The following is a 14,158-nucleotide window of genomic DNA, read 5'->3' on the forward strand; positions in this document are numbered from 1 at the left end:
AGAGGAACTGGCTTTCGCTAGTGGTTTCTCTTGTTTGGCGTGGACAAGTCATTTCACCTTCTCGGGCTTCTGTTTTCGACATTCGTGGTGGGTGTAGGGTTGAGATATCTCCGAGTAACCTTCCTACTTTCATCCTTTGTGGGTCCTCCCCAAGTTGATTTACAAACTCGCAGCACTTTCATCTCGCCTCTCTGCGCCTGCGCTGAAGAGGCGCTCTCGCGTTAATGGCTTCATTTTTGCCTCTTCTGCGCACGCGTCTTTTTTCCCTTTTTAATCCCTTCTTCTCCTTCCCCCCACCCCCAATTGTCAGAGGGAGGTAGGACTTCCTGTTCTTTTCACAGCGACTACCGGAAGTGATTGCGGGTAATCGGCGGCGTTTGCGGAGGCTGGAGAGTTTAGGGTGTCTGTACTAGTTGCTGCTTTGGGCGCGAAAAATGCCGGGTCTGGCGGCCGCAAGCCCTGCCCCATCTGAGTCGCAGGAGAAGAAGCCTCTGAAGCCCTGCTGCGCCTGCCCGGAGACCAAGAAGGCGCGCGATGCGTGGTCAGTGCGCAGCCAGGGAGGGGGCGGCCGGCAGGCTCCGCGCGCTGCGTTCGGGCGCCTCTGCCCGGCGTGGAGCTGGTCGTGGCCCTCGCTTTGTCGTGCGGCGCTCTTGAGGGTTGTAGAGCCCGGTAGGCTTCGCAGTCAGCTGTCTGTAAACTGAGCCCGTAGCTCAGGCTGGGGAAACATGAGGGGATTGGCGAGAGATCGGATTGACCCGGGCTCGCTTCGTCCGTTCCTTCTTTACTGCAAAGGGTTTCTGAGCATCTGTTATAGGTCAAGCACTGCCTTAGGTCCGAAGACGTAGAAATGGGTAAAGATGCTGCTTGATTTAAAGGAGCTTAAAGTTAATGGAGCATTAAAGTTAATGATTGCTGTACCAGGTTTGGCAGTATCAAAGAGTAAGTTTTCTGGTAATTTCTGCCAAAATTTAGACATAGTAGGACACAGGACAGGGTACGTTTCTTAACAGTAGGGAAGATCCCCTTAACCCCACCCCTTTTAGATAGATGATTTAAAAATCAACCAGGCTATGACATAGGTGACATTATAGTGTTGAGAATAGTACATCTACAATACCATCAACCCGCAAAAGGTTTTGTTTGTTATTATTGTATACAGCTATTGTATACAGCAAGGACCCCCAACCGGGCTGCACAGCGAGCCATGGGTGAGTGAAGCTTCATCTGCCGCTCCCCAGCTCCCCATTGCTCTCATTACAGCCTGAACCATTCCCCCATCACTCGCATTGCAGCTTGAACCAACACCTACCCACCCCGCCACCCCGACCCTGTGGAAAAATTGTCTTCCACAGAACTGGTCCCTGGTGCCAAAAAGGTTGGGGACCGCTGGTATACAGCCTCTATTGTGGAACAAATCTCAGAAGAAATCTTCAGATAATGTGGATATACACCTCTCCCTCCAGCCCCTTTTTGTCCTCACATAGAAAGTAAAGAGATCATAAGTGGCATAGTGGGGGAATAAAGTTGTAGGAGCTCAGTGCTTTTTATTAATACTCAGTACTTTGCAAATAATACTGTGAAGGTAGAATTGAAAGACTACTATGATCGGTAACTATACTTACACACTTTAACAGTAAGTACTTATTGAACCTTCAGATATTATTGTATTATGATTAAGAGTCTGGGATCCAGTGTCAGGGTTTGAATTCTGGTCCACCAACCAGCTTTGTGACCTTGAGCAAATTATTTAACATATCTGCCTCATATCTGTAAAATGGTCCTAATAAAAGTATCTGCCTCCAGGATTACTGTGCTATAAGCCACATCAAGTGCCTAGCACAGTATTTACAGCATTCAGTAAACGATCAGGGAGGGCTAGCTATGATTTTCATAAGGACCTTGCTATCCCAAGCAGACAGCCCTTAAAGTTATCGAAGGATACGTAGGATTTAGAAGGAAGGAGAACCTACCTTTCTTTAAATTACTTCTGCATCAATTACCTCTGACTGCTATGGCTTCTCCCCAGATATCTAGAGTCAGGAGTCAATTTTTTTTTTTGTAGTTGAATTTGGCTTAACTTGATTCTTTGCTAAAATTACATTTTCAGGCCCTTAGAAATAAAGCTGTGTGGTCCTAGTCTTTCCTTTTACAAGTAAAAAGTTCTTTGATCATCATGAGTGGGGCTCATCAGGCTGCTCTTGGCAGCCAAATGTTTTTTGCTCTTTGTGTTGGGTGTCTTGTGGTTAGAAGTAGATTTACTTAGGTGTATTTGAATGTAGAGCAGAATCAAAAATTTAATTCCTCTGGGATAGGCAAAAAATTAAGCTCTTCTTTCTGTCCATTTAATGTTAACTTTTTATTCAGTTTATTTCATTATAGAGCGGTATTATTCCTTGGATATTGTCTAGAGGCAATATTTAATATGCATAATTATTTCTTCTAATCAGATTCCTTCTTTCCCCGCCCCCCCCAAAACTAGTTATCTGTGGGACATTTTCATGGGCAAGGAAGTATCACAAGAGCCAATAAAACAAAGCCATTTGGTATAATAGCATTTTTTAAAACTCCAGTTGTATTCAGTGAGATCCGTGTTCGGCCTCACTCCCCATCACTGTCTTGCATGCTGATTTACCACTAATGTGCTTAGTGCCTACTTTGTTAGATAACAAGTACATTTTGTTTTATAGCATCATTGAGAAAGGAGAAGAGAACTGTGGACACCTAATTGAGGCCCACAAGGAATGCATGAGAGCCCTGGGATTTAAGATATGAAATGGTGAGCACGCTACTGTCTTATTGGGAAGGTAATACATAGGCTGATTGCTTCAAATTTGTGTATTGCTTTACAGATTTAGCGGTCATTGGGCAACATTCTCTCTGAAAGGTAGTTCACCTGGTTAATCTAACATTCCTAAGTATCACTGGAAAGATAACGTCTCAGTTTCTAGTGTACGGAGTAAATGATGCTAATAAATTGAGAGGGGTGGGACTTCCCTGGCTGTCCGGTGGTTAAGACTCCACGCTTCCACTGCAGGGGACTTGGGTTTGATCTCTGGTTGGTAGGGATCCTGCATGATGCGTGGTGCAGCCAAAAAAAAAAAAAAACTTAGAGGTGTTTGGTGGATTTGGGAAGGGGAGAATTAAGCTTTCAAGAAAGGGCTTGGCAAAAGCCTTTAGAGTTATGTTAGAGACAGAGGAATCACGGCTTAGGAAGTTCAAAATATTCACTTGTCTGACTTAAAAGGGAAGTGTTCTCTATTTTTTGTTTCTAATCTTGTGAGTTTTTAGGAAGTGTTTTTAAATACGGAGTAGGCAGCTCATGGAAGCATTGCTTTCTGCAAAACAGAAATGGAATCGTTGCTGTTTCTTTTGTACCATGCTTTATTCTAATAAAACTAAAACCTCAGACCATTATTTGAAGAACTTTGAATTCAAATTTTAATGCTGAAAGTGACCTTAAGTGACGTGTATACAACAATACCACAAATAAATTATCTCCTTTTGTTTGGAACTCTTCCTTCAGATAGCAACCTGACTTACTCCCTCACTTCAGATCTCTCTTCAGATCTGTTTTCAAGCCTGCTAATTGGAGAGGCTTTCCCTCAACATTCCATCTAAAATAGCATCCGTTCCCCATCACTCTATCCTGGCACTGTCCAGTAGAACTTTGTGTGATAATGAAAACATTCTGTGCCTGCACTCTACAGTATGGTAGCCACTAGCCGTATGTGGCTGTGGAGCCCTTGAAATGTGGCTAGTAAAGCTGAGGAACTGAATTTTTTGTATGTTTGTTTTTTTATTTTAATAGCCACATGTGGCTAGTGGCTGGGCTACACCATTGCCTGCGTATTTTGTATTTATTAATCATCCGAATTGCTTTACTTCAATTAGAATGTAAGTTCTGAGACAGAAATTTTCTATTTACTCACTGGCATATCTCCAGGACCAGTCACAGTGCCTGGCACATAATAGTTGCTCAATAGAGGATTGTTAAATAAATCAACAAATGAGGAAACTAAGGCCTATAGATATGAAGTGACTTCCTATAGGCAGGGTCAGAACTGGAACCTCTGTCTCCAGAGGCTCCCTCTGCTTGGTGCCCTTACTCCCCCATAAGATCCACACCACACCACCACTTATAACTTAATAATAGCTGAGAGATAATGCCAAAGCTACATACCAGTGTAGGAGTAATAGAGAGCCTGGCTTCTTTCCCTTTCACCTCTTTCCTGCCTCTTTGGAATTTTACATGTGGCCAGTCTTCCTCACTGAGCTGTGAAAAAGGAGGGATAAAGAACCTGTCCTCAGCTGATAAGAAGTATCACTGTGTAGTGGAAAACAGTCTAGGCTGGAAGTCCTGAGGCTTAACTTGGTTCTCCTGTTCTCTAGCTTAGCATGTGTTTTACTTTAGCTACATCTATATTCATCAAGACATTAATCCTATCTGGATTTCACTTTTTTCATTTATAAAAAGAGAACCATAATATATTTTGTGATTTTACACATGGTATGATATCTGTGTATACAGGATATACTTAAGTGCTGTTAAGATTAGATGGTTATTTAAAGAAATCCCATGGTGAATCATTCTGTAAAATAAGTAAATATGGTTGTGGGGAGCTATTCTTAAAAAGTATAACTATTGATTATTTCAAAGACATGAAATCTCAACATTTGTACATGATTTCCTTGTTCCTAATCTAACTTTCTTCGTAGTCAGTTTTGTTAGCTGTTGCTTAGGGTTAAACCTGCCTTGATAAAAAGGGTGATTTGTAAAAATGCTAATTTTTAGGAGCATCAGAAGTCTCTTGGACTTCATGTGGACCTCACAGGTGATAGAATTATTGCTATAACTAGCATATATTCACGAGGACCAGACGATATCATGGTTTTCTATGTTATTGGGACAGAGAGTAAGAGTGATTCCTGTGTACTTCATTTGTGTATAAAAGAAAATGCAAGAGCTTTGGGCTTAGAAGACCTGACCTTTAACTGATTGTACTATCTTGGGCAAGTCCTTAACTTTCTGAACCTTAGTTTTCTCATGTGTAAAGGAGAGAGAACAGTACATGACCAAACTACTTCATTAGAGTCATTATGATGATTAAATTATATATGTGTGAATAGGCTTTGTAAACTGTCAAAGGGAAACCAGAACAGAAGAGCCATATCTTGGAAGTCATGGATAGCAGACATTCTATTGAGGTCTGTTTAATATATGTCCTGATTATTTTTGAATCCTGGTTACAGAAAGAAGAATCTGAATCCACATAGGGCCTTTCTAAGAATTTAAAATAATCATTTTTAAATTTTCAGTATAATACTACTTTTGGAGGAGGAACAGGTGTTTGGATCTGCATTGGTCCCAGGTGTCCTATTTCCCTGGCCCCCATGGGGAAATGGAAGGACAGTGAAGTCAAAAAGAGACTTGCTCAAGTTAAGAGTGGATAGTTGGTGGCATTAAAACTAGAATCTAGGTCTTTCTTACTCTCCAAATCTCAAGCACTTTATACTTCACTCCCTGCACTTAATGAGATTTTATTCCAACATGTTCATTTTTAGGATTACACATAGTCTTGAACTTCAATCCTAAAACTTTATTTTGAATGCTAATTACAAAGACCTGTTGTTGAAATGCATAGGTGTATATAACTCAGTAACCAGGTCAGTGACTGTAGGGTAAAATCCAGTGCTACTGTCTGCACTGTTACAAGATAAACTTAACTAAATTGGTATTTCTTAAACTATTAGACCACATTTTTCCGAGGATAGCTTCAAAAGAAAAATATTTTGCAATCTTAGATATTCCCAGTAATGATCATGAAACTTCCTTAATTCGAAAACTTTTGTAGATTTTAATGTTATTTTCTAAATAAGATAGATCTTAATTGTACCTTGAATCCAGTAAACTGGACTTAGTATGAAAGTAAGTGTACCTGTATAATCACCCGAGGAATGTTTTCCAAAATTCACAAGCCTGAGCCCTGATCTGTACGTGTTGACTCAGAAGCTCCTAGATAATTTTCAAGTGTCCTCCTCTTTAAGAACCACTGGCTTAAGCTGAAGACATAGTAGGGATAGTACTAAATATAAATTGTCTAAAGATTTAATAGCAGCAAAGGCAGAGACTTGAAAACTACTCCTAAGGAAAAACAGGGTGTGATGGTGGTGATTCTAGTCACTTCTAGCTTTTGACTGCTTCTTTTACTGAAAGAGAAACTAGAGGAACCTAAAACCTGCTTAGAAATGATGTAAAGAGGAAATGGCAGCTGGTATCTTTCTGCCTTTAGGAGCCAGGAGGAACCTAGAGAATCCAGCTCGGGGGCTAAAATCATTGAAAGAAATTAAAGGACCGTCACTGAGTGGTGGTGATACTCAGTATTTATTAAGCTTAACTGAACTTAATAGTTCACACACACAAAACGCACACAGAGACAACTGATGATGTATTAAAATATGATCCTGAGAGTCAAGAAAAAGGGTCATTTCTGCTATTTGAACATTTATTCATTCAATAGATATCTATTGTTTAAAACTCTAGAAAATGCCAAGATGAGAAGACACAGGGTCTCTTCTGTCAAGGACTTTATACCCAGAGGCTTTCAGTGGGTAGCCCCTCCTGATGTATAGTAGCCGGTAACAAAAGCGGTAGCAATGCTATGTAGACTGCTATCTGTTGAAATGTTGAGTGGCTTCATTTTTGCTTATCTTTAAGTGTATTCTTCCTTTGAGCCTTAGAAAAGAGAGAGTTTATATATTTACATTGTTGTTAAGGCTTATCTTCTTTTCTAAACCAAATGCAGGGAATAGCTAGGTGAGGGAAGCGCTTGAATTAGACTTGAAGAGTTGGCTAGCCCAAATCACTCAGTTACCTTTATGGCATTGTTCCTGTCTTCTGGGATAGGGGGTGGGGGTGGGGGTGGGGGTGGCGTGGCTGCCAGCTGTCTGGAGAGAAGCCTGGTACACCAGCAACCCCATCCTCTGCTGCTCTCCCTTTTTGATCTTTCCAAATTCATTTCAGAAGTGTTACCCTTACTTTGCCCTTGGGATTGAGTAACTTTCCACAGGAAATGCCTGTGTACAGAGCTGACCTTCTGCCTTCCACTTCATGGATCTTTGCCAAACACTTGAGTCAGAACGGAGGGGGCTACAGGTCTCTTCTCTTTAGTATCTGCAAAAGTAAACTCCCTTAGTCTTTTGTGGAAGATGTTTTTGAGAAAATAAATAAATGTGTAGTTTTTACTTCAACAAAGACTTTAAAGGTTAAACCTTGTAATGGATTAAACAGTTTCCGTGATGTTTTTATTTAAACAGAACTAGAATTTTAACATGTGGATCTTTTATTTCATGACTGGTTTAGAATAATTGTGGCAGTTAGTTAATAGTCCTCAGCTGAGGCACTCATTTCTAGCATCTTAATTCCCTGACTCCATAGGTCTGACATGATGCTTGAAACCTGACTTTCTAAAATATATCTTTTTCTGCAGGTGGTCTGCTCTGGGAATGAATAATTCCTGAAAACTGAAGAAGATTTAATAACTTTGGGAGCTCTTTGATGAACATTGATAAATTAAAAAGTATTTATAACTTATTAAAAAAAAAAGAATATCCCTGGTCAAAAGTCTTCAGGTGTGTTTCTTTTTGTGTTCCTCACATGGTGTTTATGTATTTATTTTTCTTAAAGAATACCTGTGGCCATAATTCAAAAAGAGTTATGTACCACAATGTTCATTGCAGTTCTGTTTACAATAGCCAGGACATGGAAGCAACCTAAGTGTCCATCAACAGACGAATGGATAAAGAAGATGTGGTACATATATACAATGGAATATTGCTCAGCCATAAAAAGAAATGAAATTGAGTTATTTGTAGTGAGATGGATGGACCTAGAGACTGTCATACAGAGTGAAGTAAGTCAGAAAGAGAAAAATAAATACTGTATGCTAACATATACGGAATCTTAAAAAAAAAAAAAAAAGGTTCTGAAGAACCTAGGGGCAGGATGGGAATAAAGACGCAGATGTAGAGAATGGACTTGGGGACACGGGGAGGGGGAAGGGTAAGCTGGGACGAAGTGAGAGAGTAGCATGGACTTACATATACTACCAAAGTAGATAGCTAGTGGGAAGCAGCCACATAGCACAGGGAGATCAGCTCGGTGCTCTGCGACCACCTAGAGGGGTGGGATAGGGAGGGTGGGAGGGAGACGCAAGAATGAGGAGATATGAGGATATATGTATATGGATAGCTGATTCACTTTGTCATAAAGCAGAAACTAACATACCATGGTAAAGCAATTATATTCCAATAAAGACATTAAAAAAAAAAAAAAAACCTGTGGGTTCCTCATCTGTGGATTCGACCAAACTTAGATCAAAAATATTGGGAGGGGGGGCTTGCCTCGTCGCGCAGTGGTTGAGAATCTGCCTGCCAATGCAGGGGACACGGGTTCGAGCCCTGGTCTGGGAAGATCCCACATGCTGCGGAGCAACTAGGCCCATGAGCCACAACTACTGAGCCTGCGCGTCTGGAGCCTGTGCTCCGCAACAGGAGAGGCCGCGACAGTGAGAGGCCCGCGCACCGCGATGAAGAGTGGCCCCCGCTCGCCACAACTGGAGAAAGCCCTCGCACAGAAACGAAGACCCAACACAGCCAAAAATAAATAAATAAATAAATAAATTTAAGAAATTCTCCCCTCAATTAAAAAATATATATATATAGTGGGGGGTGGGGGGTGGGGGTGGGTGAATTCCAGTAAAACTTGAGTTTGCTGCTTTTTCAACTATTTACATAGTATTTACAACTGTTTACATTGTATTTACAAGTACTTGCATAACATTTACATTTTATTATGTATTGTAAGTGATCAGGAGATGATTTAAAGTATATAGGAGGATATGCTTAAGTTATATAGAAAAACTACACCATTTTATCAATATATAAGGGACTTGAGCAAATGCAGAGTTCAGTATCCACAGGGGTCCTGGAACCAATCGCCCAGGATCCTGAGGGATGACTGTGGTATAAACAAATCTTGTAATACAAGCCCTGTGGTCCTATTAGCTGCTTATGAGCTAATGAGACAATTGGTCATATTCTGTCTTCAAGTAAATGGAGCTTTAGATCTCAACAACAAAAGACACTGAGAAACATAAATAAGTGAATATGTAGGGTTCATGTATCACGATTGGAAAATTGCTTCTTACAAAAGAGCTGAACTAAAATGTTCCGTAAGATTCCTTCCTAGTTAATTAAGAGCATGGATTCCTTCCTAGTTAATTAAGAGCATGGCTTCAAAGTGTGACAGACTTAAGTTCAACAGCTGGCTATGTGACCTCAAGCAAGTCAGTCAACCGTTTGTGTCTTTCTCATCTGAAAGAAAAAAACAGGGAGAGTAGCAATACCTAAGTTACAAGATTGTGCTTACGCATTGAAATGGTGTACATAAAGCATTTGGCACAGTAACATTCAGTGTTACTAACATTCTAATTCTTTGAGTCTGTATTCATATTTTTCACTTTAATATTCGTTTGGATGTAGAGTTTTTATTTTATTGATAGTAAGCACTTTATAGTTTTCAGAGCATTCTTTTAGGGTGAAGAATAGCATCTTGGACTCCTAAGGCAGATGATGTGAACCAACTTTCCACCCAATACAGATCCTTGGCAGATGGTTATCCAGATTCTGCTTGAATATGTCCTGGGACTACAAAAGGAAAAAAAAAAGAAAATCCCTAACCTTATCATCTCCCAATGTTAATTTTTGCTGTTCCAAACTTTTATTATACATTTTTCTAAAACAAAAAATTAGATCATTTTTCTATACTACATATTTTTAATGCAATCACAATATTAATTGCCTTTTCCCCTTGATATATTTTACCACCTGTGAGTTCAGTTCTACAATATGAGTTGTAGTAGCTATGTATAAATCTACTCTATGGCTTACCAATTCCCTATCTACATACATTCAACAATCAAATGTTTTATAGAATGCCTGCTGTGTGTCAAATACCCTTCTAGGAATTGGGTCTCAGAATTGAACAGGATACATACCAGATACCTAAATTATTTCTGATTTTAAAATACATTGTTTTGCTGGCTGGTTTTATGGAAACATGTAAGGAAGAAAGAAAGAAGTCACCTGAAATCCCACCAGTCTACAATAGGGCCACTTTTTGGTGACCTTCTTGCCATTTATCTCTTTCTGCATGTATGTTCACTTTTTATTTTTTTGCTACTCCATTATAATACTGCAATGGAAGTTTCTATAGGAAAGTCTTTACAAGTGTCTTTACTAATCATTTAACTAAGGATGGGCCAGAGTTTTCAAGGCTTTGAATGAGTACTGCCTGACTGATCTCTAGAAAGGGGGTGCCCATTTATAATACCTTAATACCTGTGGGTGCCTGTTTCCCTAAGCTCTTAGCAAGGTTAATTTGTTTCAGCCTTTGCCAGTTTGATACCCTCACCTGATTTGTAAAGAATTAACACACCCTTCTTGACATCGGCCATAGTTAAAAGTACATCTCACAAGACCCTCTGCCCACCCTTCTCTAGTGCTTAAGCCTTCCCAGGAATCATGTGCAGCATTTTGGTACTAACGGTAATAGATGTCACCACAATAATTTGAAAAATGAAGAACTTAGCTTCCTAATAGGTGATCACCACATTCTGACCACCACATACCTCTTTGCTAAGCCCCTGCTATTCACAATACATCCCCAAATCTCAATACAGATACATTCACACTATTCTCTATAATTAGTTCCCTTCGTCTAACGTGAAACATTTGCCTTGAAGGTTGATAAGAACAGGACCATGTCCCTAAGCAAGATCTCCATTAGGTTGACTATACCTTCTGCAGGTCTGATGTGAGGCTGATGGAGAAACTATAATCCCCATTTTACAGGTGAGTACAGGCACTCAGGTTAAGGAAGTTGCTCTGGTTAAATATCTGGTGAACTGGGATGTGAGTCTTGGTCATTAGAGTTCAAGCCCAAAAGCCCAATGTTCTTTCCTGTACCAGGTGTCTAATATAAACATCATATATTCATAGTTGTAAATTCATTTATTCACTCAGTACATATTTAGTGAAGGCTTATTATGTGCAAGGAACTGCCCTAAGTGTTGAGTATTTATGTATGAACCAGACATATCCCCTGTCCTCAAGAATAGAGGCTGCTTGACTCAACATTTACTGAGGACATAGTAAATGCCAACTATGTGCTAAGTAGTGAACAAAGATTAGTAAGACATGGCCTGCTCTCAAAGAGCTTATATTCTGGTGGATATATGTATATAAGTTATAAAAATATAAAGTTGAATATTCAGTGCTATGATAAATATTTTCCTTAAAAGAGTACATGTGTGACTATACCCAGTGTTTCTTTCTTTAGCTATTATAAACTGCTAGATGGTAGTTCTATCTGTGTTAATTATGGTGCTTTTGACAGCTAAGTAATACAAAATCCTCATCAAGGGAAACACATAACTGGCAGTCCAGGGTTAGGGAAAGCTCTAGATGCAATGATATCAAGGCTCAGTGGTGCCATCCAAGACTCAAGTAACTTTCATCTCAGAGCTCTCTCCTAGGACTAATGAAGCTAATAATGTACTTTCTTGTTCAAGTGCAGCAGAGGAAAGAGAAATCATTCCTAAGGCATGAAGTCCCCACACCCACCCCCCTTTTTTTTGGTCTGATTGAGCCAAATTATGTTATGTGTATTTTTATGGACCAATAATAATTGTCAACAGAATGCCTTTTGCTGACTGGCTTAAACAGGATTTCCTCCTTGGATCCATGTGTAGGTGAGATATCAGAACAAAACTGGAATTCTGTTACAAGGAGGAAGTGGTAAATGGTAAATGGGTATTGAGTAGACAACCAACTTTGCACTAAATCATCGTGTTCACTTAACAACCAAGTCATCCTGAATGGTCAGATTGAGTTTAAAGGAGCAGTTCCTCTCAGTTTACTCAGACTTTTGAGAGAAAATTATTGGTAGCAAATAACAAGTCATATGACGTTCAGTTTTCATAGAATAAAACAATCAGCAGATGTTCGGAGAACTGTTGGTTGAATAGTAGTCCTTACGGAGATCCTTAGGGAGATCGGAATCTGAATGCCTTCAACTGCGAGTACCAGAATACCCAACTACAGAGACTTAAGTAATAAATGTAATTTATCTCCTGTCATAAAGTCTGAAGGTTGAAAGTTTCAGGTTTGAGACAATGGCTCAGTGATACTTTGAAGAACCAAGGCTTGTTCTATTTTTCTCCTCTTTAACCTTCTCATCCTTAGGCCTATCCTATTTCATGGGTACAGTGGCTTCAAACATTACATCATCATACAACTGTATTCAAGCCAGGATGAAAGGTAGTAGCCTTCCTTACTGTCTCTATCAGAGAGTATACGTTTCCCCAGATACTCCCACACACGTGTCCTCTTATGTCTCATTGGTCACATGTCCACTCCTAAACTAGTTGCCATTGTGGGGAATGGGATATCGTGCTTGGATTTGACCAGTCTTTTTTTTTTTTAACTTGGAAGTCTTTTTGATACCAGTTTTTATTGTTTTTTTAAAAATATTTATTTATTTATTTGGTTGTACCGGGTCTTAGTTGCGGCAGGTGGGCTCCTTAGTTGTGGCATGCGAACTCTTAGTTGCAGCATGCATGTGGGATCTATTTCCCTGACCAGGAATCGAACCCGGGCCCCCCGCATTGGGAGCTCGGAGTCTTATCCATTGCACCACCAGGGAAGTCCCTTGACCAGTCTTATTTCAGGCCCTGGCAACTGGGAGAGAAGCCCACCCTCCTTTACATATCGCCCAAGCAAAATCAGAGTTCCATAAACTGGGGGAAAAAGGAGAAATGGATAAGGAACCAGTAGTGTCTGCCTAAGATCAACTCAGCAGTATGTGTCCAATGCCTAGAATCATGCCTGTGTTCTATTTTAATAACTATATTAGGAAAGCATTAAAAGCATCAAGCCCAGTGTTTCTCAAACTACCTGTGGTGAAACTACATGTAGTTTCTCAAACTATAAGTAGTAAACTACTACTACTTTAATTTTTTCCAATTCACAGACTAATAAGTTTCCTGTCAAACTGTATAAAGATGTCTTAAGTTCTCTCAGTTTCTGTCCATATCTCATCATGGACCAGTAACAGCTCTCGGGCCAGCCATGGTCCATGACCACTCTTGGAGAGATGGTGTAGCCGGCTGACTTCGTAATCTGGCCCCGGCCTGCCTCTCCTGCCTCGTGCCCTGCTGCTTCCTTTGATTCACTGGTAACAAACTGTTCTCTGTTACCAGAATATGCCATGTATTTTCATTTTACTTCTGGACTTGACTTCACATTCTGTTCTCCCTTCCTGGAATGCCCTCCCCTAGCTGGGGAACACCTACTCAGCTTTTTAAACCAGCTTAAATGTCATCTTCCCTTGTGATGTTTTTCCTGAATTCTTTGCTCCCCTATCAGTGCTTCCTTTGAACCCCTTCCTATCTCATGGTTGTGGTAGCGTCAGGCATTATATCATCACACAACTGTATTCAAGCCAGGCTGAAAGGTAGCAGGCCTCCTTACTGTCTCCACCAGGGAGTAGACTTCTTCCAGAAGCTCCCTGACACATTCTCTTATGTCTCATTGGTCCCATGCCCAATAAGTGTATTTTTTGGGTTGTAGTTCTTTCTGGGTCAGTCTCCCTCACTCATTGTCTTCCTCATCTTCTACCCCCAGTGCCTGGCACACATACTTTGTCCTAAGTAAATGCTTATTCAATAGAATTGACTCAACAAATGATGTGACTTCTGTGTCTTTCCTTTTATTCTCCCCAAATATTTTCTACCGTGCTTCTGCCTGCGTATTTGTGGCTTTCCTTGTAAGAACATTCCATTTTGACACACACTTTTTTCTTTCCTCTTCTATCAAACCTGGTTTTAAAAACAAAGATACAGCTTTTCACTGTATTCCTGTCATAGGTCCCACCCCACAGGCATCACTGTCACTGTCACTACAGGCAGCATGTGGGGTTTATGCCACCCCAGCGGCATACTCAAATCCCTGGTAGCAATGAATGAGCCTGCATATGGACACATATTAACTCCCCAAAGTACCTGGCAAGGTGGTACAGCACAGAAAACAGACAATTTAG

The 14,158-nt window shown here is 40.4% G+C and overlaps 1 protein-coding gene across 1 annotated transcript; it reads left to right on the forward strand.

The window, feature by feature from the left end:
• The first annotated feature begins 306 nt into the window (after positions 1–306).
• Positions 307–7,621, forward strand: LOC132364820 (cytochrome c oxidase copper chaperone). Its single transcript, XM_059921043.1, has 3 exons — positions 307–541; positions 2,688–2,776; positions 7,488–7,621. Exons 1-2 carry the CDS (start codon positions 435–437, stop codon positions 2,770–2,772), a joined length of 192 nt encoding a protein of 63 aa, XP_059777026.1. The 5' UTR covers positions 307–434; the 3' UTR covers positions 2,773–2,776; positions 7,488–7,621.
• Positions 7,622–14,158: the final 6,537 nt, after the last annotated feature.

This window comes from Balaenoptera ricei, chromosome 4, assembly GCF_028023285.1.
Source record: "Balaenoptera ricei isolate mBalRic1 chromosome 4, mBalRic1.hap2, whole genome shotgun sequence".
Classification (NCBI taxonomy): domain Eukaryota; kingdom Metazoa; phylum Chordata; class Mammalia; order Artiodactyla; family Balaenopteridae; genus Balaenoptera; species Balaenoptera ricei.

Excerpts from the sequence above, each read along its gene's own strand:
- LOC132364820 (XM_059921043.1), top strand. The coding sequence starts at position 435 with ATGCCGGGTCTGGCGGCCGCAAGCCCTGCCCCATCTGAGTCGCAGGAG. Across the intron at positions 542-2,687 it reads AAGAAGGCGCGCGATGCGTG|CATCATTGAGAAAGGAGAAG; the intron begins GTCAGTGCGCAG and ends TTTGTTTTATAG.